Genomic DNA, 23,947 nt, shown 5'->3' on the forward strand with positions numbered 1-23,947 from the left:
ACAAGGAAGCCTGGCGTGCTGCAGTCCATGGAGTTGCAAAGAGTCAGACATGACTGAGCAACTGAACAACGACTTCAAAGAGCAGGGAGACTGGGAAGGAGGCTGTTGTGACAATCAAGGAAAAAGATGATGGTAGCCTAGATCATGTGGTGGCAGTGGAGGGAGCTGGAAGGGGTGGGCTTTGGAGAGGACTAACACTTACTCGATGCTTACTATGTGTCCCGCAGCTTCTGCACACTTTATGCCTATAGGGTAGTTGAATCTGCACGACTTCCCTAAGAGTAGGTACCACTCTAATCCCAACTTTGTTGATACAGAAACTGAGACTCAGAGAAGTGACTTCCTCTGCATCTTATCACCATTAAGAGGCAGAACTGGGACTCAAACCCAGGCAGGCCGGCTCCAAAGCCCCTTTCCTGACCACCACCCGACACATGAATGCTCAGCTGGGGCTACAGCAATAGGAGAGAGAGGGTTACAACCAGAACCACATTTAGTGCCAAGAAGAGTCCATCAAAAGTCAAGAGCACAAATAAAGTTGCTTGCAAAACACTGTATTTTATCAGTCAGTGACCTCACCTTTAGGCACAAAGACCAGACCAACAAGGAGCTTCATCTCCCTGAAAGCAAGTGTCAATTCTGGAAAGCTAATGGACACTGCTATCTAGAATCCTCACCTACCTCTAGGTTCTAAAATAAATTCCAAAATGCCAAGACTCAGAATTTGCAATGGCCAAGGAAGCACTTGCTACAGTGACAGATAAACCCTGGACTCTAGGAGGGCCAAGTGTGTACACAACTTTATGTCTCATTTACGTAAAATCCAGTCAATGAGCGGTCAAGGGAGGGGGTGGGTCCTACTTCATTAGACCCACCAGGTATCCAGGCTTCCTACATCAGTTTCCAAGGAAAGAGAGCAGATTACAAGGGAGCTTCTCTGGGCCAGGCCGGGGGTGGGGTACCATTACTTCATCCACTTTCTACTGACCACTGCACAGCTCCACCTCGATGCAAGGGAGGCTGAGAAATATTGACCCAGTCTGGCAGCTGTTTTCCACAGACAACACTGCCCTGTGGAAGAGAAACAAGAATGATGGCAGACAGCCTTCTCTGCCACCTTGCTTAACAGGTCACTGGAAAATAAACCCTTATGCCAAAGACAAATGGTGAAATTGTTGAAAAAGCCAAAAGCAGTACCTGAATATGGCAGAAATAATCCAAGAAGATCAGGAGTATCTTATAGCCCTTCCACATACATCTCCAGTATCACTCAATCACACAATTTCAGCGCTGGGAGAAGCTTTGAAGTTCTCCTAGGTTTAAGTCCTCAATTTATAAGTCAGGAAAATGCAGCTGGTCCTGAGAAGGGATGGGACTTGCTGAAGGTCACAAGCACGCCAGTGGCTGTGCTGGGCCAGTCCCCATGTCTCCTTGCCCCAGTTCTCACTAAGAGTGGCTCTCTGTTCACTTAAGAGACTAATAATTGGTTTTCTTTTATGTTCACTTTAAGTGAATGAGGAGCTTAGTGCTTGGGAGATGCTTACTTGGGTACCATTTCTGCTGACCAATGGAGTAAATGCTAAAATTACCAAACCTCTCCCTGAGGACAACATCCCAGGATTACCAGGGAGACTTGGACCTTGATTTCTGCTGTCCCAAAGGTTCAGGGAATGAGCTGAGGATACAGAAGGGGATACACTCCTATCTCAGCAACACCCCTATTGGCCACCACTTGCAAGAGACAGGCAAAGGAGGGTCAAAGGGAAACCAACTCCATTCTGGGGTAAACTCACGTCTTTGACAACACCTGGTGACACTGTGGGCAGGACTGATCATGGGGAGGGATGCAGGCAACACAGCCTTTTGGTCCAAGACTCGGGCTGCATGGGGCCTTACATTCTGGCTGCTATTAAATAGCAGACTTGGCGAATGAGCAAGGCAAGGCTTTGCCACAAAAATTCACTTTGACCTTGAACCACAGGGCCCTACTGGGAAGGGAGAGATTGCTCAGGACCCCGACACTGCTGCCCACCTGGCTTTGTGTATCACCCGCTGCCAGCCCCTCCCCCACCACGTCTGCCCAAACCCACCCTCTGGCATTAGGTGATAGAGCACGTGGCTGCCCACGGGTCACTGCAGTTGCAGACCCTGCTGGCTCCTTTCTACAGCCCCCTTCAGCCTTGGCGTGGCTGTACAGACCTGTGTGAATATGTGCTTTAAAAAGAATTTTTTTTTAAATTGAAGTATAATTGCTTTACAAGGTTGTGTTAATTTCTACTATACAGCAAAGTGAATCAGCCATATATACACACAGATCCCCTATTTTTTGGGTTCCCTTCCCATCTAGGTCACCACAGAGCACCGAGTCCCCTGAGCTTACAGTAGGTTCTCATTAGTTATCTATTTCATGCATAGTATCTCTATAGATAATATGAGCTTTTCAATACATCTCCCCCAAGGCACATAGCCTCTTTGAGACTTGGCTTCCTTAAAATGGAAAACGTGGATAAGAATAAATGGAAAAATGGATAAAAATGGAAGTGATAATTCTCACCTGTGGGAAAATTGTGAAGACTGAATGAGCTCTGGGACTTCAAGCACTTGGCACACAACAAGTAAATGTTCCAACCACTCTGATCCTCCTCTGCGTCCATCTAAGTCATCAGAGCTCATAGTCCAGGGAGATAAACAGAATGCTTCCCCCAATGTTCCACGGTGTTTCTTGGGCCAGTATTGTTCCCCAGCTGTCTGGGCCCATAGGAGGGGTCAGTGGTATCACTGGGGGCCTTAGCAGGTCCTCCCCCAAAGCCGGCCTGGGGAAAGGTCATGTATCAAACCAACTGCAGTGACCCAGAAAGACAGGCGGCTGCCCTGTTCCAGGCAGCCCCGTCCAGTACCGTTCAGAGGCCTTGGCCTCTGCATACTTCAGCTGACTCCATATTAATCAGAGATAACTTCTTTGATTAAATGTGAAGCTCCTACCAACAGGTTTGCCTCTGGATGGCAAATTTGCCCGCATTTAGGATGAATCAGACATATTTACTTTTCAGATGTTAGGGGTTTGATAAAATCCATAATGCCTTTGGCCTCAAGCCCTCTTCCTATTAATTATTAAACCCTTGTGTGTTTTGAGGGTAATTGAATCCATGTTTCTAATTAGTTTACACTTAATTCATCAGAACAATTTTTAAGGGGCTGATGGATGTCCCAATAAGCCTCATGGGCAGTTTAATGAATCTTTATTTAAAAAGAAATTGGACACACACCAAACTGCTAACAGCAGTGACCTCCAGGGAGCAGGGTTGGGACAGGGCCTGGGAAAGGAGGCACTTGTGTTTTTTCATTCTATACACTGCTGTAGAGCTGACTTTTTTTTTTTTCTTTTTAAATACTGAGTTCCTGTTACTTTTACTATTTTAAAGAAACTATTTTAAAAAGGAAAACAGAATGAATTTTTTAAAGGGAAGTGGAGTGAATGCAAATGAGTCCCAAACAGTCAGAAGGCATTTGGATATGGAAAAGGAAGCCTGGCTTCTGGTTCTAGGAGACTTGTGGTCCCTTCTTCCACTAGCCACTCAGTATCTAACAGACCTTAGCCACATACAATTACTTAATCTCTGCAAAGAGAATGGATACTACTCCTCTCATGGGGGTGTTGTTGAATGATTACATATGATGTGTAATGATTGTTTAGGACCTTTAGGTGTGCCCCCACTTCCATCCTGTGAGCTCCCCAGCATGCATACAGGGCCCCTGGTGATCTGGCCTGGCCACACCCCAACCTCCCCACAACATTCCACCCCTAGTGAATTCTCTGCACTTTGCCTTTCTCTTGATTTTACCTTGACTTGAGCACATCTATTTCTGCTTTATTGACTATGCCAAAGCCTTTGACTGTGTGGATCACAATAAACTGTGAAAAATTCTGAAAGACATGGGAATACCAGACCACCTGACCTGCCTCTTGAGAAGCCTATATGCAGGTCAGGAAGTAACAGTTAGAACTGAACATGGAACAACAGACTGGTTCCAAATAGGAAAAGGAGTACGTCAAGGTTGTATATTGTCACCCTTCTTATTTAACTTATATGCAGAGTACATCATGAGGAACTCTGGGCTGGAAGAAGCACAAGCTGGAATCAAGATTGCCGGGAGAAATATCAATAACCTCAGATATGCAGATGACACCACCCTTATGGCAGAAAGTGAAGAGGAACTAAAAAGCCTTTTGATGAAAGTGAAAGAGGAGAGTGAAAAAGTTGGCTTAAAGTTCAACATTCAGAAAACTAAGATCATGGCATCTGGTCCCATCACTTCATGGGAAATAGATGGGGAAACAGTGGAAACAGTGTCAGACTTTATTTTTTTGGGCTCCAAAATCACTGCAGATGCTGACTGCAGCCAGGAAATTAAAAGACGCTTACTCCTTGGGAGGAAAGTTATGACCAACCTAGATAGCATATTAAAAAGTAGAGACATTACTTTGCCAACAAAGGTCTGTATAGTCAAGGCTATGGTTTTTCCAGTGGTCATGTATGGATGTGAGAGCTGGAATGTGAAGAAAGCTGATCACCAAAGAATTGATGCTTTTGAACTGTGGTGCTGGAGAAGACTCTTGAGAGCCCCTTGGACTGCAAGGAGATCCAACCAGTCCATTCTGGAGGAGATCAATCCTGGGTGTTCACTGGAAGGACTGATGCTAAAGCTGAAACTCCAATACTTTGTCCACCTCATGCGACGAGTTGAGTCACTGGAAAAGACTCTGATGCTGGGAGGGATTGGGGGCAGGAGGAGACAGGGACGACAGAGAGTGAGATGGCTGGATGGCATCACCGACTCGATGGACATGAGTTTGAGTGAACTCCGGGAGTTGGTGATGAACAGGGAGGCCTGGTGTGCTGTAATTCAAGGGGTCGCAAAGAGTCGGACATGACTGAGCGACTGAACTGGACTGAACTGAGCACATATTTTTCTCTTGATTCAAACAGTCTCTCACTCCTCCTTCGATGCCCTAGTAGGGGATCCCTTTCTCCAAAGGCCATTCATTCATTCCCTCCATAAATATTTGTTGAGCGCTTCCTGTGGGTCAAGCCCTGGAGATGCAGGGAGAATAAGACACTCTCTAGTCAAGAAGCCTACAATCCTGTGAGGGAAATGGGCAGAAATCTAGGAATCACACAGCATGCACATGTAAAGCCATGAAGGACAGACACAGTAATCTGAGGGATGTCACAGGAGGGTTGGATCGGATTGAGAAGTAGGGGTGTCACAGAGGATTCCCCGGGTGAGAAAGCGACAAATGGGTTGAGATATGAAACATGAGTGAGCATAAACTCAGCAAAGGGGTAGAAGCAGAGCTGGCATCCCAGGCCCACAGATCAGGGCCTGCAAGCATCTCCCCGTGACTACGTACATGAGGTTCCCCAGCCATGGCCTCCTGGACTACCTTCGCCTGCTTATTTATCTGTTTCCTCAAAGAGGCTGTAAGGTGCTTGAAAGCACAGGCCGCTTGTTAACTGTTGTATCTCTGACACCTGGTATTCCTGGTAGGCATTCAATAAATGTGGAGAAACGACAAGTGAATGAACGTGTCTAGCACGGCTGCTGGCCCTCAAGAGGTGTGCGGTGCCGTCACTTCTTTCTCCTTTACAGTATCCTTCCTCTGCTTTAATCTTAAACAGGAATGCTCTCTCATCCCCATGGGTGCTCCCAGCCACCTCCTGACCACAGGAACACATTCTCAAGGCATGCTGGGGAGAGGACCCTCCAAGGACAACCATATTGGTGTGTAGGCACACTTTTTTAAGAAATCCAGTAGGCAGGTCCTTTAGGGGGCCTCAGCTGCAATACACAGTCATAAGAAGACAGTAAATCTGGCAAATTTGTGGATTTTTACAACTTCCAAACAGGTGTCTAATGCCGGTTGAATGAAATCTGCAACAAGCTCCAAACTACTAAAACTGATTCCACCTTAGGCAGATGACAGAATGTGTATTGCCAGCAACGGAGGGAACCAGTTGCAGTGTTTCCCATAACCTGAGCCCAAATGTGTAAATTAAGGGATGCTTAGCTGTGCTTAACTGGTGCAGTCATCACCAGTGCCCTATAAACCCTCCAATACACAGTGATATAGTTTATTAGCAGCAGCTCCATAGATTATGTTTGCTCATGTTCCATTAGAAAACTTCATCCCACATTAAAATTCAATGCAATAGTATGTTTGCCAGCACAGAAAGGCCATCTAATTGTGCCAAAGCAGAGATGTGGGGATTGTTTCAGTAATTCATCCAGGCAGGGCTGACACTGCACCATCTAGGCGGCTCTTGGTTCTTTTCTTGCTAATTTCTAAACTCCTATAGGCTCCTCAGACTTCAGGACCAGTTCCTACTCCCATTTCCCACCCTGATCCATTATGAGAAGAATCTGATCAGCTTCTATTGTAAATTTAATTTCAAGCAGCCAGACGCTGCCTTCCGGCACCCTGGGATGCTGCTTGTGAATAGCTCTAGACGAAATGTGAGACGCTTTCAAGAAGATGGCTGTGAACTCCTGGTGGAGAAAGGGAGTTGTTAGGAGATGAATGACATCTGCATGTAGAACAAGCTGTGTGCGGTGTGCCTACCGGCATCTCTTCATTAGCGGTGCTAGGTGCAGCTGTCAGCACACAGCACCACTTCAGAGTTTCCCATTTTGCCGAGGAGGAAACTGAGGCTCAGATGGGTTGACTTACTTGCCCAACATCACTGACAGAAAGAGGATTCGCACCCATGTACATCTGATGCTGAAAGTCTTGCTGCTAAGTCACTTCAGTCGTGTCCGACTCTGTGTGACCCCATAGACGGAAGCCCACCAGGCTCCCCCGTCCCTGGGATTCTCCAGGCAAGAACACTGGAGTGGGTTGCCATTTCCTTCTCCAATGTGTGAAAGTGGAAAGTGAAAAGTGAAAGTGAAGTCGCTCAGTCGTGTCCGACCCTTAGCGACCCCACGGACTGCAGCCTACCAGGCTCCTCCATCCATGGGATTTTCTAGGCTGAAAGTCTTAACTCCTCCTTAAATGCCTACCTTGGGATTTCTCAACCTCAACACCACTGGCATTTGCGGCTGTCTTGTGCATGGTAGCGCTTAACAGCATCCCTGGCCTTGACCCACTAGAAGGCCCCTCGCCAGCTGTGACAACCAAAGATGTCTCCAGACACTGCCAAATGTTCCCTTGGGGCCCAAATCACCTTGAGCTGAGAATCACTATTCTACCTTGTGTCTTATACATTTATTGGGTTTGTGTGTGTGTGTGTTTGCTTAGCTGTATTTTCTAATATTTTTCTACCAACATACAAGTACTTCTTTTGTTTACATCTCATCACAATTTAAAGCAGTTTACACACATCATTTAATGAAATTCTTATCAACCAACCTACAAAGTAGAAACTGATACACTCACTTCATGGATGAGAATACTGAGGATGACAGTCAAAGTGACCTGTCTATGCCAAGGAGCTAGCAAGGAGCTGGAATTCACTTCTTGCATGTGCAAGATGTATTATTTTACTGCATGGCGCGGCCACAGCCAAACGTGGTAGGAGGCTTGATTTCCAGCCTCCAGGAACTTGTCTCCAATCAGGAAGGAAGGTTGCTGCTCACAACACAACCCCTGAGCTAGCAGCTAGAGAAAGACGAGTATAAAGAGGATTCAGAATTGGGGTGAAAAGGTGACTCCAGCCTTTTGCCGAAATGCATCCATAAAGAGAGTGAAAAGGATTGAGAGAAAGTAAGGGAAGAAAAGAGAAATTCATTAAAATGTACAAAGGGCAGAATTACAAAACTTATGCCTGTCAAATCTGAGACAGAAAACCCCAAGCAGTGAAGAGAGAACCGTGCTGCAGGCTTCTTACCAGTCCCCCAGGCCCACTGCCAGGCCACTGCGGGATCAGCAATGCCACCCACAGCGAGTGACTTCCCTCGAGCCCAGCCTCTCCTTCAATGTCCGGCCTCCACGTCTGCAGCCCCCCAGTGTAAACGGTCTAATGGGTGGGCCACAGAGGAGCTGTCAAGACAGGCACCAAAGTGCTCCAGGGCAGCCCGAGTCCCTAAGAGCACAAGGCCAGAGAAGGATGCGAAGAACGTGTGGGCACCGAGGGAGGGATCCACAGCCGGTGACTCACACACATTGCCCCTGGGGGGTGGGTCAGTGTCACCCCAGTCTGCAGGTGAGGCTCAGAGAAGCCAAACCTGGCACAAGTCATGGCACAAATAAATGTAGAGGCCAGCTGGGTATAAATCTGGGCCTGTCACCACTGTACCCTCTGTCTCCCAGGAAAACACAGTGAGAGAGGTGACCTAACAGCTCTGCTAGACGAATGAAGTCAAACAATGCACAAAAAATCCTCACGTCTCCCAGGATGCCACGGGAACACATTTTCCTGGAGATGGATTTTGCATTAAGCTGATCTGGCTTGCTTTCCGCATCTGAACCAGACACCGCAGAGATATCCCCTACCCCTTCCTTTTTCATACTCCCACTATACAATCCCAACAAACCCACCCTTAAATCCGAGGACCACACTTTCCCGTAGCATCATACAAACCCGTGCCTTCTTTTCATCATTCTAGCTCAGGTTACCATCGTCTCTTGCCTGACCTGGATATCACCAGTCTGGCCCCCAAACCAATGCATTTTCCACACTGAAACCAGACCATGCCAAAATCCTCCATGTAAAGACCTTCATTTGAAGGGCATCTACCAAATACCTGCAGCCAATATCACACTTAAAATGTGAAAGGTAGACTATTTTAAGATCAAGAACAAGGTAGGGATGTTCACCCTCACCACTTCTATTCAATATTGTATTGAATGCTGGATGTGTACATTCTATCCAATGCAATTAAGCATAAATAAATAAATAGCGTCCAGATTAAAAAGGAAGAACTAAAACTGTTTTTATCTACAATTATTAAAAAAAAAAAACTACCAGCAAGGTCATGGGAGACAAGATCAATATATAAACATCAATTGTATTTCTATATATTAACAATGAATCATCCAAAAATAAAATAATTCTATTCACAACAGCAAATCAAAAAGAATAAAAATCTCAGAGATTTCCAGTTCAAGATGGAGAGCCAAGACAACATGTTAAACTCTCCTTCACTCTGACCTCCTAAGTTGTCAAGGAAATAGTCCAAGGTATATGAAAAGAAAGACTATATACATCCACATGGAAACTCAGAAAAAGAGACAGACACCTACATGCTATAGGCTCTAAGGAATTTCTACAAGATGTAGTGCCGGTGAGACCTGACTAAGAAAAAGGCTCACTAGCTCACTAGACAAGATGGTGACAGAGAAATACAGCTTAAAATGTGTTCTCAAGAAGTACCTTTAACCATCAGAGGGATAAAAATCAGAGACTAGGCAAGGAAAACTTGTGCTCAAAGATGGAGAAATGGAAAAGATAGTAAGGAAGCTTAAAAACAGAAAGTATTAGACATTATACAAGAACAAATAAAAGTTATCAACAAAAAGTGTGAGTGAATTAAACTTTTCTGTTACAGAATAAAAATTCTTATGAAAGATTTTTAAAAACAAAAACCTAAGAGATCCATGAAACAATGATATAGAAATATTGAAACAGAGAAATTGGCAGATGGTCGATAAATGCAAACCTAAAATAAAACAAAAGTGGCAATACTTGTATCACAGCAGAATTTAAGGCAAAAAGGGGGGATAAATGTAACTTTTATATTGGGAGAATTATAATTGACTCTGAATATCTGCTGCTTAAAAATACTGACATGCTAAAGAGTATACATCAAAATATATAAAATAAAAACAGAAATAAAAGGAGAAATTGACTAAAAAAAATAGTGAAAATGTGAAGCCATTCACTTGCACTTAGGCAACAAATAAGAAATCAGAAAAATTAAGCAATATTAATAACATGAATTTCTTTAGCCTTCCACCATAGAATATATGTTTCTTTCAAATACTCAGAACGTTTACCAAAAATGACCTTATACTGAGAGAAAAAAGTAAAAAATTCTCTAAAATAGAAATCATAATCTGAACATAAAGCAGTACAATTTGATAATAACTTAAGTATAAAAATATCACTCGGAAATTTTGATGGAAAAAAAAAAAACCCTAGAGTCAAGGAACAAACAAAACTGCAACTAGAGACTATTTCTAAAATAACAACTATCCATCAAAATTTACGGGATATGGTCAAAGTTGTGCTTAGGGGAAAATGTCTCTTAATGTTTTTAATATCAGACAAGAAGTAATGGAACTAATTCAATGCATGAAAACAACAAAAGGGCAACACCAGCCCAATATAAGTGGCAGAGACAGATGAAGAAAGATAAAAGCAGAAATCAATAAGTTAGGCAATAGGAAAGGAATAAAATTGATAGCCCTAGAGTTGGAACTTAAAAAAGACCAATAAAATAGGCAAAATTCTGGCAAGACTAATTGAGTAAAAAAAGAAGAAAATAAAAATGCACAAACCAGATGCAAGAAAGGGGTTGTGATCCCATATAGTGTGGAGGCAGAAAAGTTGTCTAGGAAAACGACATGCAGTGAAAATGAACCAAAGCAAGCACAGGAGGATGACAGCAGGGATGAGGAGCCAGGGCAGGGATGACCTTGTGAAGGTACCAACCCCGGAGCTTCCTCTTCAATCACGCTGGTTGGTCAGAGTGGACTGCTACCTGGCTGGGAACACATCCAGGGCGCCCCCCCTTGCCAGGACTGCCTCCCTCGGTCCTGGAAACCCCCACCCTCCCCTGCCAGAGTCATCCCCACCTCTGAGGATCTTCTCTACCTCACTCTCAGAGCCAGAGAACCCAAATGTCAGAAAATAGAGCTTTGATCACCCGTGTGTGCATCCTGCTTTAAGAGTAAAGAAAGCTGGAAGAACTTCAGGATGTAGAATCTGCCTCCAGCCATTTGCACCCCAACCAACCACTCCATTGGCCTGATCTGATTTTCTTCTTCTTTTTTTAAAAATAATTATTTATTTTTATTTCTTTGTTTGGCTGCACTGGGTCTTATTTGCAGCATGCAGGATCTCCATTTGTGGCATGTGGGATCTTGGTCCCCAGCCAGGGATCAAACCCAGATCTCCTGCACTGGGAGTGCAGTCTTAGCCACTGAACTGCCAGGGAAGTTCCCGATCTGACCATCTTTCAAACCTTCCCTGAGAGTTTATGTGTGTGCGCCACCGAAGGGATCACCTGAGCTCAACATCCAATAGTCCAGGCTCCCGGTTTTCAGCTCTGCCCAGTCCCAGTATCTCTAGCCCCACCGATGTCCTTGAACTCTAAACTCACATATGCAAGTCCAGACCTACCTACCCTTTGCCCCCCCCACCCCTGTGATCAGCATGTAACCTCCACAAAGACAGTGCCTTTGTTTTGCCCACGGCTGTGTCCCCAGCACTCGGGCCAGTGTCTGGAACATAGTAGATGCTCATGAAATATCTGTGGATTGAATGAGTGGAGAGGACTCCAGTCTTCACCCAAGTTCAGTGAACACCTACTGTGTGCTAGTCCCTGCGGAATGTCAAGGGCGGATGGACAAGCCTGGTCTCGTCAGGAAGGACACCGAGTCAGGGGAGCCCCAGAGGCCCACCCTTGTGGTAGGCTTGGTGGCCTCACCTCTGCACTGCCCTGAGAGGGCTGGGAGCGAGCAAGAGGGCTGGCGCTGTCCTGGGGGTGCTGTCTGTGACTCCTCTCCAAGAGCATCTTAAACAAAGCCTCGAGGTTAAGGACTTGGCAGGGAACCTCTCATCCATGCACTTCCAGTTAGCATTCTGACCTCCCCAGGGCTTGGCTGGCATGCCATTGATCCTGTGTCTCCCTGGGAGCCCAATGTCCCTTGGGCAGAATCAGGAGGAGTCTTGCAAGGGAGCACGGCAGGCCATCAGGTCAACAAAACCTGGAAAGCTGTGACTCTGGGGCCTTGACCTTTGTCCCACCAAAGTCGGCTCTTTCTGCAGAGGTGGTACCCTCCCTCTCTGTCTTCCTCCTTGATGTGAACTCTCCCTTCGGGGACCGGTTCAGGAGTACCAGAAAGCAGTCTTGTCCTCTCCATAGTATTCTCTTCCATCGCCTGTGATGGGGTCTGAAAAACTGGGAACTTATTACATTCTCAATTCTATACCCAGAGCCAAAGCCACGCAAATGCAAGGCCATTTCCAACAAAGTATTGATGGTTTTCAAACACAGGATGCAAGACACAGTTGCTACTAGCCTTCAACTCATATCTGCTAGGTCCAAGGGATGTATGTCTTGCATATGCAAGCAAAATCAGTTTCAATAGAAAGACTTGAATTGCTCTGTATGTTTTCTATGTAGTCTTCCCAAATGCCCTGCTCATCCATCCTGCCTATTGGGAACCTCTAAGCGGGAGAAAGGAACTGGGCACTATAAAGAAAGAGCAACTGAGGGCAGGCCTCATAAAGACGGACGTCTTTGTTGACTACTGTTCGCCCTGCCTGGTTCTTCCTCCCAGTCAGCGTGGCTCAGGCTCAGCTGTCAGCCACGGGCAGGAGGGGGTGGTACCTGGTTCGCAGGTTCTCTGGCTGGGGTGGCCCGTCAAACACCGACAGGACGTCAAAGTCCTCCTCCAGGGCAAAGGACTGGAACACAAGCTGGATCCGCTGCTGGTCCTCCGCGGTGATGGTCCACGTGCAGTTGGCGTAATTGGGGTAGCCATACGGGAACCCCGGGCTCTCAACGGTGCCATTGGGACCCTGCAGTTGGAAGGTGCAGTTCTGGCCTGGGAAAGAGAAAGGGAACTGTTCAGTATGGCCAGAAGAACTCTGCGACTCTGCCAGAGGGATGGGTGCAACGTGTTAGACGATCACGAAGCCCCTTTTCCAGATGCTCCCTCTCACCTCAGAGGGAGGGGAGTGGGTGACTGCAAGCTAGCTTGTGCTGTGCCCTGTCCAGCTGATAAAATGAACATTGTTGGACTCAAGCCCCAGAATGATTCTGTGAGGTAGGAAACAAGGCTCAGAGAGTCTGAACTAAAAGCCAGCAGACCAGGCAGAACTTCCTCTTTACAACACTAAATGCCAGAATGATGTTTTCAATTGTTCTCCATTTTCCATGGCCCCTTGACCCTCCAGTCCTCCGCTCAGCTCCCACCCTCTATTCCCATCTCCACAGAAAATAAAAGCCATCAGTGGGGACCCACCCACCCGTCCAGCACACCCCACTTGGTCTTTCTGCCTCTGGCAGATGAGCCAGCCCTCCTTCCATCTACAGACATTTCTCCCATGTGCCCTTTGCACCCTATTCCTCCCTAATCTTCACGAACCTTATGCGTGTTTCTCTCTCAAGTATATTACATGTGTTCAGTGGTTTCCTTTCCATTGGAACTTCCCTGTTTTTAACGTGCTCAAGGATCTACGACTAAGAACGCAACTCCGCATTCCAGTCCTCTTCTCCCTCCAGCCTTTCTCTCTTCTCCTTCACAGCCTAATTTTCAGAAAACACAATCTGTCTATTCTTTCGGTCTCCATTTCCATTCGATCCACCCGAACAGATCCACTAAGGTCACCGATGGGTCCAGTGGATATGGTTTAGTCCTCATTTCAACAGACCTCTCTCTCAGCTGCCTCCAACACTGTTGCTCACCGCCCCCATCTGGAATGCCCCTCTCAGACCAAAGCATCTCAGACTACACTGAGCATGAGCACCGCCTGGGGGCCTGGCTCACGCAGATTTGGATGAGCAGCACCTGGGTGGGGACCTCATCTACCTGGAGCCCTGGTGATGCAATGATGCTTTGAACAGAGTGGTCTCCAGCTTCAGCCCACATCACTCACTTTCTATCTGTCCCCGCACTGAGCTTTCTCCGGCTCCTTTCCAGGGTCCGTGTCCGGGCCTCTCCTCCTTTCTGTCTACTCCAGAGGACTTTCCCACTTGGGCACTGATGACTCACAGCCTCACACTCCATGTCAGACCTCGCTCTGAGCTCCAGACCTGACATCTCCTTTGGGAGATGCAGGCTCGCGATGTCCTCCACCCACCCTTTCCTGATGCTTTCCTCTTCACAGCCCCATGGACAACCTATCACCCTGTCTCTATCTCCGCTTCCCTTGACCCCACAGCATCTCTCCCCTAGACCGCCATAATAACCACCTCCTAACTGGTCAACCACATGTACCCTGGTCCAACCACATTTACACCACAGCCGGGGATGTCTTTTCAAAAGAGAAATCAAACAGGTCACCTCCCCTTCCCCTCACCAACATCAAACCTCCCATAGCTCATCACTGCTCTCCAGCAAGGAAAAATTACTTGTAGACCTATGAGGGTCTCTGCATGATTTGGCCCTTAATGACCTCTTAGCCTTGTGTTCACTAGCTTTCCAGCCAAACCCCACCCCTCTAAAGAACTTGAATAGATATTTCTCCAGAGAAGATATGTATACAGAAGGCCAACAGGTACTTGAAAAGACACTCAACATCACCAGTCATTAAGGAAATGCAAACTGAAACCACAATGAGGTATCCTGTCATACCTGTTAGAATGATCATCCTCAAAAAGATAAGAGACGACAAATACTGGCAGGGACATAGAGAAAAGAAAACATGTGTGCAGTGTTGGTGGGAATGTAAACTGGTACAGCCACTACAGAAAACAGTATGAAGGATCCTCAAAAAATGAAGATTAGAACCACTACACGATGCAGCAACTCCACTTCTGGGATTACATCCAAATGTAACAAAAGCACTAACGCAAGAAGATAGCTGTACTTCCATGTTCGTAGAAGCATTATTTACAATAAAAAAGACATGGAGACGATCTAAACGTCCATCGATGGATGAATGGATAAATCACTTGCAAGATATATACAGAGGAATATTCAGTTCAGTTCAGTTCAGTCCAGTCGCTCAGTCGTGTCCGACTCTTTGCAATCCCATGGACCGCAGCACGCCAGGCCTCCCTGTCCATCACTAACTCCCGGAGTTTATCCAAACTCATGTCCATCAAGTTGGCGATGCCATCCAGCCATCTCATCCTCTGTAGAGGAATATTTCTTTTTTTTTTCAGTCGCTCAGTCATGTCCAACTCTCCGCGACCCCATGAATCACAGCACGCCAGGCCTCCCTGTCCATCACCAACTCCCGGAGTTCACTCAAACTCATGTCCACAGAGTCGGTGATGCCATCCAGCCATCTCATTCTCCGTTGTCCCCTTCTCCTCCCGCCCCCAACCTTTCCCAGCATCAGAGTCTTTTCCAGTCAGTCAACTCGTTGCATGAGGTGGCCAAAGTATTGCAGTTTCAGCTTTAGCATCAGTCCTTCCAATGAACACCCAGGATTGATCTCCTTTAGAATGGAGTGGTTGGATTACTCAGCCATTAAAATAAGGAAATGCTAACATTTGCAACAACATGAATGGACCTTGAAGGCATTATGCTAAATGAAATAAGTCAGAGTGAAAAAGATAAATACTGTATGCTATTACTTATATGTGGAATCTAAACAAACAAGCAAACCCCCCGAAAAACAAGTTCATAGAAAAACAGATTAGACTTGTGGTTATCAGAGGCAGGAGGTGGGGAGGAGGAATTGTAGGAAAGTGGTCAAAAGGTACAAACTTCTGCTTATAAAATAAATAATTACAAGGGATGTAACGTGCAGCAGGATGGCTGTTACTAACACTGCCGTATGACATGCAGGTAGATTGTTAAGAGAGTAGATCCTCAGAGTTCTCATCGCAAAGAGAACAGCTTTTATTTTCCCTTTCTTCTTTTCTCCTTTTCTTCTTATTGTTTCTGTATGAGAAAATGGACATTAGCTGAACCTATGTGGTAAGCATTTCACAACATACATCAATCCAATCATCATGCTATATGCCTTAAATTTACATGGTGGTGTGTGTCAATTATATTCTCAATACGTCTGGCAGAAAACAAACACCGCACCCTTTTCAGTCCTTTGTACTGACCACACTCTCACTGCTCAGCCACAGGACCTTTGCATATGCTGTTCTCTCTTCCTAGAATACGCTTCCTCTCCTTCCTGGCATATTTTCTTTCAGCTCCCAGTCAAGGGTCTTTCCTTGACTAGTTCAAACCCTTTATTATATGCTTTCCTGACACCATCACTTCTCCTTAGCAGCACTTATCATAGAAGCAAATGTCCATGCTTCCAGGTGACACAGTCATAAGTATCTTTCTTCTTGCAAGACTGTAAGCTTCATAAGACAGACCATACTTGAGTTTTCCCATATTTGAATCCATACACCAAGCTCAGTACCAGACACACGGTAAGTCCCCAATAATTTAATATGGTGCTTGTATTTAGTGAGTGTTTAGTTGGATATTCCTCTAAGAACTTTACATATATTAACTTGTTTGACCCTCACAACAGCCCTAGAAGGTAGATACTGTACATATCATCTCCATTTTACATATGAAGAAATAAAGTAAAGAGAAAAGAAGGAAGGGAGCCCAAGTCACCCCATTACTCAGAGATGGGATTTAAATGTCAGCAGTCCACTTCAGGTCCACTGTCTCAAATACTGAGTTGATGAAAAAGTTCATTCGGGTTTTTCTATAATATGAAAAACCCGAACAAACTTTTTGGCCAATCCAATATAATGCTGATAAATTGACTCAACACTAATTTTTTAAAAGCCCACTTTAGGGATTAACTAACAAAGGGCAGTTAATCTCTAAAATGACTTTAATATTGAAAAATCTCTTTTAATACAAAAGAGGGATAACACAAAGTATCCCATTTTAAAAGGGGAAAAAAGCTAAAGTCTTCTGAATAAATGCTAAATGAACATTTAATAAAATTAGACATGTAACCCTGATTAAAGTAAGCATTTGGAAGTAGGAGAAGGACTCCTTCCTTACCATGACAGAGCATCTATTTTAAAATAATACCCTACATCCTACTTACAGGGAAACATCTGATTAAGTTCAGGAATGAGATACAAATGCTACTGCCACCTCTGAGATTTCATGCCTTATTAGAAGAGCTAATCCATATGAGGCAAGAAAAAGAAATGAAAAAAGAGCAAGCAAAAATATGACTTGCAGATGATGTGTTAATATACCCAGAAAACCCAGGAGAATCAATTAGAAAGCTATTAGAACTAATAACAAATTTCAATAAAGTAGCCAAACACAAAATAAGTAAATGAAATCAATGATGTTTCCATATGTCAGTGACAGATAAAAAATAAAGAAACAAGGTCTTATTTATGATAACTACAAAATGCATATAATGAATGGAAATAAACTTAAATAGGCAGTCACTGTACAAAGATAACTTTTAGAGAAGGATAAAAAATTTGAATAATTGAAGAGACATATGTAATCCGGAGTGGAAGACTAACTTCCGAAAGGTTAATTTGGAATATTAACCTTTTGAAAAGTTATTGAAAAGTTAATTTTTAAGCTTAATGCAATTCTGATCAAAAGCCCAATGACCTGCTTTAAATTTAGTAAAAAGGATACCTAAGTTTAACTGGAAGAAATAGACAGTCACAGACAATGGATATTTTTTGAAAAGGTATAAAAAAGTAGTATTCTTATTCTACAAGATACTAAACAGAATCACCAAATGATGCTTATGCAAATAGCATGAAGGTGGCCCAAGAGTGGACAGTCAGAGCACGAAACGGCATTATAGGAACAGCCTTAAATAGACATAAAAATTAAAATATGTATAAGACAGCGTTAAAAATCAGTGAGAAAAGAAAATCATTTTACAAGGGCAACTAATTAGTTGTTTGAGAAAAGAATTAAGTTATCTCAATTCACACCATATAGCAAACTAAGTTTTTAAAAAAAAAAAAAGTCAAAAAATAATTAGAAGAAAAATGCACAAATAATTATCGGACTGATTTTTCTGAATGTAAAAGCTGTGGAAGATACTACAAGATTGATAGTTTATACAAAAAAGTATGCATAGGTCAAAAATAGAAATAAAAGCAAAAGCCACAGAAAAAGACAGAAAAGTAATATATTTAATACAGAAAGAACTATTACTAACCAGCAGGCAAGCACTGTAGTTGAAAAGCTGGATAGGGTCTTGAATAAGTTAGTTCACAAGGAAGACGTAAGTGGCCCAGAAAGCAGAAAAATATGCAGCTCCAATAATAATGAAATAAAGCTCCTCGCTCCACAATTTTCCCTTGGTTCACGTTCCTGAATTCCACCCCACGGGCACCAGATCTACCCAGCTCAGCCCCTAACACCTGTCTGTCATGTCATTGCACCAACTGACTCATTCATTCATTCCTCGAGGTTAGGCCCTGTGATGGGTCTTGGGACCTGGATCACAGACCAAACATAAGCAAATACTTCCGCGTGGCAGTACTGCGCTACAAGGGTGCACAGAACGACCCTCGAGCATAGACGTCACCCGTTGAGGACCACCCTCGTTCGTGCCCCAGACATCCAATGAAACCATCCTTCACCACTGTCCCCAGCATCCCACTCATACCTGTGTGGGTCTACAGTTTCTAGTTCAGAATTTGAGTATGAACAGTACGCCCTGTGGCGGAGAAAGAAACTGGGGGTTGGGGGAGGAGGTTCAGAACAGAGCCCGTGGGAACACTTTCCATGCATGGGGACACGAGAGGTGATCGAGCAGGAGGCAGGGAGGCAGGCAGAACGGTGGGAGGAGAGCCGGGCGGGCCTGGACGGGAGAAGGTGGCTCAGCGCGCTGAGCGGCGCAGAGAAACTGAGGTGGGGGTCTGGGGGGAGGCCACGCGGTCTGACGTCTAAATGGCCCCCCTGGAAGTAAGGCTGCTGAGAGGGGGTGCTCTGTCTTGGTTTCCGCTGCACCCCCAGTGCCGAGAATTCAGTAAGTATTTGCTGAATGGACACATGAATTTCAGCAAAGACGTGGCAGGTGACACAGGGGACAGGGGCCAGACTGCAATAAGTAAAGGCGAGATTGGCTGGCGAGAAGGTAGAGGCCATTATATTTTAAACAGTAATGTATAATAACGTGTGTACCTGTTAGTAGCGCAGTCATCTCTGATTCTTTGTGACCCCATAGACCATAGCCCACCAGACTCCTCTGTCCAGAGAATTCTCCAGGCAAGAATACTGGAGTGGGGAGCCATTCCCTTTTCCAGAGCATCTTCCCCACTCAGGGATCGAACCCAGGTCTCCTGCACTGCAGGCAGATTATTTACTGTCTGAGCCACCAGGGAAGCCCCAGACCTTTTGCTCATTATAGAAAACTTGGAAAATATAGACAGGAATTTACAAAGAGGAAACATCACCATCGCACCTTCCTCTCAGAGGCAACTGTTGTTAATATTTTCTTTTTTTTTTGCTAGACTTTTCCATGCATATTTCACATCATTGAGATGGTACTGTGTATTTAATTTTGTGGGCTCTTTTTTTCAGTAAATTACTCTTCAGTCTTTAGTTACAGAAGGCAGTGTCACTTGTAACATGCATTTCATGGCTATACATAAACACAACACCGAGATGTATGAAGACAACGAGGCCCCCAGGCTCTCTCCTTTCCACCCACCCCAAAGCTACTGAAGTTAACAGTCAGGTAACTCTCTCCCGTACAACCTTCCCACCCTTCACGCAAACAGATGGACACATTCCGAGAGAACTTTCATTATTTTGTTTTAAAAATGAAATCGTAGTTGTGTTCAATTCTCTGCAACCTGCTTTCTCATTTAACAATACATTGGGGACACCTTCCAGGTCAGTAGATCCATATCTAACTGATTTTTTTATATAAATGTGTAATATTCCACGTCCTGGATGTATCTCAATGTATTCAACCACTCCCCTGCTGATGGGCATTCAGGCCATTTCTCGGTGTTCTTTTGCAACAATTCAGTAAACATTATAACATGAGCTTTCACCCCAAGATATTGAATCTGTTCACCAACAGCATTTTAAATGGATGTGCCACATTCCAGTATATGGTTATACTAGAATTCACTCAACCATTCTCCTAGTCTCAAACACTGAAATTGTTTCTGGATAATTTTTTCCATTATAAATAAGACCTGGCCTCTTAGTAAAATCTGGTGACAGCATGCTGGTCAGTGCAGTGGAAAATGCTTTTCCATGGCCAGAGTCCCAGAACGAATGCTCACTTATGCGGTAACTGCATCCAGCTTCGGTTTTGGGGGTGGGGGTCACCATCCATAGGGTACTGGCTGACTTCTGTGGCAGGCGCTGCTGGAACTGGTTAGACAGGGCTGGAGGCCGGACTCATTTCGAAGTCTCCCTGGAGTTAAACGTTGGTTAGTGAGTTGACAAAGTTATAACCCACAGTGGCCACTCCAGATTGTTGGCTAGTAGAGTGGGAGGACATGGCAAAATGGCCCAATATTCCTTCACATCTAGAAGGTGCTGAATTCCGTCCAAGGAAAGGACTACCTGTTCTTCACTTCTGGTGACCTGCTCTTGGACTTTCAGCCAAGGAGATCATGCTTCTCTTTCTCAGGAAGAAGCGTGGGTTGCCTTCTCCCACCGCTACCTCCTTCTAGTCAACGCAGCTACCAGACATAGCCAAGACCTGCCTGGGCTTCAGGAACAATCCTGGAGAACACGCATTTGTTTTGGGACAACTTCCCTAGATAGATGCAGGGACTGCCAAATGTGCAGGCTCCCGGGTCAAAGAGTAGGAATATTTCTGCGGCTTTAGCACTGGATCACACAAATACTTTCGAGAAAACATCCACCAATTATGTTCTGTTTTTTTAATTAAAGTATTTATGTATATTATCACAAATAACAAGCTCTGTTAAATTCAACTCTTTCATTTTTATTTATTTTTGGCCACACTAGACAGCATGTGGGAGCTTCCCAGGTGGCGCTGGTGGTAAAGAATCTGCCTGTCAATGCAGGAGACCCAAGAGACGCGGCTTCAATCCCTGGGTCTGAAAGATCCCCTGGAGAAGGAAATGGCAACCCACTCCCATATTCTTGCCTGGGAAATTCCATGAATAGAGGAGCGTGGCAGGCTACAGTCCATGGGGCTGCAAGGAGTCAAACACAAGTGACCACTCTCACACACACAGACACACACACAGACACACACACACTCACACACACACACACACTCACACACAGACACACACACACACACACACACACAGCATGTGGGATTAGTTCCCAGACCAAGGATTCAACCCTTGTCCCCCGCATCAGAAGCACGGAGACAATCACTAGGCTACAAGAAAGCCCCCACCAGTGACATTTCCACAGCCATGTCCAGGCGTGCCTATCTAAATTCATGCTTACTGACACTGTGTATTATCTTATTGAAAGCTTTTGCCTACTTGATAGGTGCCAAAAGACGCTCTCTCGTCCTATTTAGCATGTATCTCCGTATCATTCAGATTCAACATCTCTTCAACTTTCCTCAGTAAATTTAATTCCTCCCTTGAGGAATTAAAGCACCTGTGGTGTGCTTTTCTGCCTCGTTTAGATTTTTCACGTAGAATAAAATGTTTGGTTTCTATGAGCAGTCACATTTATCCATCTTTTCCTTGGTAATGTGATTTTCTTTATTGACATTTAGAAAGATTCTCTCTGGCTTCTCATTCTAGGCAGCAGAAAAGCCAAATTCCTTGCTACAACTCAAAAGCCCTACCTGAAGGGCCACCTCGGTACCCCTGACCCTCCGTCCCATCTCTCACCCCTTTATGCTGGTGATCAGCCATGCTGCCTAAGCCTGTGTCATGCCACCCTGGGACCCTGCATCTGCTCGACCTTCAGCCCAGGAAGCTTCTCCCCAAGAGCCATGTGGCCCGCTCGCTCACTTCCTGAGTCAAGTGTTACCTCCCAGAAGCCTCCCCTCCTCCTCTCAAACCAGCGCTCCAGGTTCCTGCTTTATTTTTTCCACAGCACTGAGCATCCTCTGGCATCTAATTTCCTGTTTATTTTCAGGAACCCCTCACCCCAACAAAATTCCACCTTTATTAGAGAGCGGAGCTATTTTGTTCCTCCTCTCTCTCTGGCTCCCAGACCTGTACCTGGCACAGCTGATGCTCAAAGAAGAGCTGCTGGTTGAATGACTGATTCATGCAAATTAATTGTCTACCCAGCTCTCTGTGCTTGGAATGCTCTCTGTCTAGTTCTCTCATCCAGCTGACTCCAGGCACTTTAAGACTCATTACCTCCTCCAGGAGGCCCTCTTGGAGCTCTCAAGACAATAGTAAGCATTCTTCCTTTGGTTGCTTATCCTTACTGAATGAATTAGAACAGTGTCCCACCTTTTTGGCACCGGGGACTGGTTTCGTGGAAGATAATTTTTCCAGAGACCAGGGTGGGGGATGGTTTTGGGCCGACTCAAGTGCGTTACATTTATTATTCCGCCACTGATCTGACAAGAGGTGGAGCTCAGGTGGTGATGCGAGAGAAGGGAGCTGCTGGAGATAGAGAAAGCTTCCTTCTCTGGCCTGTTGCTGTGCATCCCAGTTCCTAACAGGCCAGAGCCCCGTACCAGTCTGTGACCTGGGAGTTGGGGATCCCTGAATTAGTGAATATCACTGCCTTCCCTAATGGTGATATAACGACATGTAAATGTGGCTTCTCCAGCCATAGACTCCTCAAGGTTTTATTCACACTTTTATCTCTAGGACCTAGCTCAATACTCACCCCTAGTAGTCCTCCATATTTTGGGGAATGAATGGATGAGTAAAACGGATTAATCTCTTATAACACCCAGACAACACCTACCAACCTACCATTTGTGATGCTTGGTGTATTCTGAAGGTGGCTTCGTGAAAAGGTTGAAAGCTTGGGTTTTGGAAACAAAAAGCCTGGGGTTCAAATTTTAGTTTTGTCATTTAATACTTAGTATTAATACTTATTACTTAATTGTCACTTAATACTTAAGTGGCAATTTATGTAGACTCTTTAAACCCTCATTTTGACATCTTTAAAATGAATACCCACTTCTAGGATGGCTGTATAGATTAATGTGATAATATCTGCTAACTTGCTAAATACTCAGTACAATACCTGACACACTATACGTGATCAAAAAATATCAGTTAATCTCTCAGTAAAGGTTTCGAGTTTTCCTTATATAGGTCTTAGTCACATCTTAAGGTTATTCCCAGACATTTTATGCACTTTTTCTTGCTTTAGTAAATGACATTTTTTTCCCGTTATTTTTTTCTAGCTGGTTATTACTGATAAACAGAAAACCTATTGATTTTTATATATTCATCTGCTATCCAACTGGGTTTTTGAACTCTTATTAATTCTAAAGATTTCTCAGTTGATTCCCTTGGGTGTTTTAGGTACACAATCATGTTGTCTACAAATAATGATAATTTTGAGGAGATAACTCTTTCGAGAAGTTTGGCAGGGAAATTCAATTGAATTCTGCAAATATTTATTGGCTGATAAGGTAAATTTTGGACAAATTTAGTTTGCAGAAGCCAGTGGGACATCCAGAGATGGCCAGAAGGCAATTAGGGCAGTAGACTGGAATCTAGGAGTGCAATCTGGGCTGGAGAGATGGATTTGTGGAAGCCATGCAATTAATGAGACTGCCCACAGAGGAAAAACAGAGGAGCATTACAGATGCTGCTAAATCATATCCACTGAAGACGCCTCACCTGCACATGGGGAGTGCACTGTATACCGCACATCTATGATGGGACTCTGGACCATCTCTGTGCCTGCCTTCTGCAGGACCACCTTGTCTGGACAGATGGGAGAAGCAGGGGCCAAACAGTATCTCTGGCCTCTTCAATCATCCTTTAGTTGCAAACAAGAGGCCAGGGTCATAGAGGTGCTGGCACTGGGCCTCACCTTAGTCCCTCTTCCCTGCACATTTCATGCTTGTCACACTAAATAGCTCATCATCTACAAACACCGCAGGATCTTTCAGGCCTGTGCGATGCCTGGCCCATTGCCTGGAATGCCTTTCCCCTACCCCCTCGACCTAGCAAACCTTACTCACTGTTCCAAATT

At 44.8% G+C, this 23,947-nt stretch overlaps 1 protein-coding gene across 1 annotated transcript in view; it reads right to left on the minus strand.

The window, feature by feature from the left end:
• The window catches only part of CSMD2 (CUB and Sushi multiple domains 2), a 695,284-nt gene that overhangs the window by 612,614 nt on the left and 58,723 nt on the right, over positions 1-23,947 (minus strand). Inside the window, exon 2 of the mRNA XM_088835123.1 lies at positions 12,559-12,775. Coding sequence (XP_088691249.1) covers positions 12,559-12,775 — 217 coding nt within the window. The remainder of the gene's footprint in view (positions 1-12,558; positions 12,776-23,947) is intronic.

The sequence above is a fragment of the Moschus berezovskii genome, chromosome 4 (genome assembly GCF_049115385.1).
Source record: "Moschus berezovskii isolate FMDL1 chromosome 4, NW_MosBer_1.0, whole genome shotgun sequence".
NCBI lineage: Eukaryota > Metazoa > Chordata > Mammalia > Artiodactyla > Moschidae > Moschus > Moschus berezovskii.